General features: G+C 47.7%; 1 protein-coding gene across 1 annotated transcript in view; it reads right to left on the reverse strand.

Annotated features, from left to right (window-relative positions):
- Window positions 1-216: 216 nt before the first annotated feature.
- Window positions 217-2,098, reverse strand: part of lyst (lysosomal trafficking regulator) — a gene marked incomplete at its 5' end in the record, with an annotated part of 184,562 nt that continues 182,680 nt past the window's right edge. Inside the window, one exon of the mRNA XM_045214042.1 lies at window positions 217-1,743. Within this exon, the coding sequence (XP_045069977.1) occupies window positions 1,533-1,743 (211 nt within the window). The remainder of the gene's footprint in view (window positions 1,744-2,098) is intronic.

The raw sequence follows: 2,098 nt of genomic DNA on the forward strand, positions 1-2,098 counted from the left end.
TCAGGGGACAGACACTCCTACACTCTCTTATCTCTCTGGTTCCAAATACTCCTGATGAACTAGAAGATGAAGTGTAAGGACGACAGAGGTATGGTTCTAGGAACGTGATGCTGGGTTCTTTCCCCTCTGTGCTATGATAGATCAGATCTCCAGCAAGCTGATGGCTGCAGTGCCTTGAAGAGGAGAGGCCAGTAAACACAAGGACAGAACAGAAGATAATTCTCAGCTTTCATTGGTAATAAGAGATGATGACAACAGCACTTTAACAAAATGGACACAACAAGGAGCAGGATTAAACAAGGTAGGAACATAACGGAGTTATTGCTTTCACACACACACACCTACACACACACACATCCACATCCACACACCTACACAACCACACACCTACACACACACACACACACCTACACATCCACACACATATGTATACATTCCCCCTCAGTCTCCTTCATTCCAGCATGCAAGAAGAGGGCATTTATTAGGGCACAGTCCAGGGCATTACAGGCAACACACGGAGCAGTGACTCCTATCAACCCAGATCATCTCATCATCCCAGATCCCACCTCCACAACCCTAGCTGGTTTACGTAGTCTAGAGTTCAGAGTCGACAGGAGGGCTATCTCAGTCCCCATAGGACCATGCAGGGCCAGGCCATCTCCAGGTAGGTGACAGATATGCAGTGTCTCCATCCCTGTAACTGCAGCTTTTCCTGGTCTCTAAGGAATAAGAGCCATCGGTCAGGTGACTCATGCAGAGAGACACATGCGTTGGCCGTAAAGGAGAGACGAGGCGGGGGGGGCGGGTCTTCAACCCTCTGCTCTGGCTTTGGATTGGTCAGACACTAGCAGAGGCGGGGCCTTTGGTCTGACTTGGGATTGGTGAGATGGTATGTAGCAGCTCACCAGGACAGTCAACCAATCAAGTCATCAGCAACACATTTCAGAAGGAAGGAACATTATTACCACGACAACAAAACGAAAATATTCCAAAAGCAAAAAAGACCAAACTCAAACAAAACAAAAATCATACAATCAGAACAACAATCAGAACAAAAGGTTGGTGTCCATGACAGCCTCAGCCTGCCCTGTTACATACCAGTATATCTATAGATCTTTAATATCATATCATAGCTTAATGTTTACAGCCACTAGTCTGCTTGCACGAAATGGCTGTAGATTGCCGGAGGCGGGTCTCCCGGCGGGGGGAGAGAAGGGGACTGACTGCTCACGGAGAGGCTCGGGCTGTTCTGTCCGCCTGGAGAACTGTGGTTATTGTAGTTTTGTCCCAGGGTAGTCTGGAGCAATGCGTCAGAAGAGAAGAGAACTATGGGTATTGTAGTTCTGACTCAACATGCCGGGAGGTCTGGGGGCCGCCATAAGAGCAGAGGACTGTGGGTATTGTAGTTCTGACTCAACATGCGGTCTCTAAGCGGGTAGTCTGGAGCCATGCGTCAGAATAGGACTGTGGGTATTGTAATCACGTCTCTCGGGGAGGATTGTGGGTAGTGTAGTCCTTTAAGGCCCTGTCTGTCAGCTGGCAGCGTAGCTAGACAGGAAGCTGTAGAACATGGGCAGTTTCATCCTCTGCTGGTCTCTCCTGCACCAGGCCATGACCGTCCCCTCGCTGTTAGCTGTGTAGAGGTGGTGGCCGTCACATGAATACGTCAGGCTGATGATGGGCTTGTTAGACTTGGGGAAGGTGATCTCTCTCACTGGCTTCAAGTCCCAAGTGCTCCACAGCCTGAATGGTTGTGATGACAGGGAAAGGAAAGAGGTGTGTTATTTACATTCATTCAGGAAGCCCCCGCTCATTCACAACATCTTTGTGTCACTAGCTAAGTTTTCATCCAATTGGTGACAGATTTCCTTGCGAATATTCAAAAATGTGCATAAAAACAATATGTGCATTTTCCCAGCAGAGATGTTTCCATCAAATTGATTTGTTGCAGATAAAAGTCTGTGATGATGTAGCGTACAGAAACATAACGTTTGTTATGTTCCAATGTACCGAATAAAACAATCCAAGTTAAAATGGGTTTCCATTGCCAAAAATGGTCTTCTATAGCGAATGTGCCCCCACCCTGGTCTTGGCATGT

This window comes from Coregonus clupeaformis, unplaced genomic scaffold (assembly GCF_020615455.1).
Source record: "Coregonus clupeaformis isolate EN_2021a unplaced genomic scaffold, ASM2061545v1 scaf0191, whole genome shotgun sequence".
Lineage (NCBI taxonomy): Eukaryota > Metazoa > Chordata > Actinopteri > Salmoniformes > Salmonidae > Coregonus > Coregonus clupeaformis.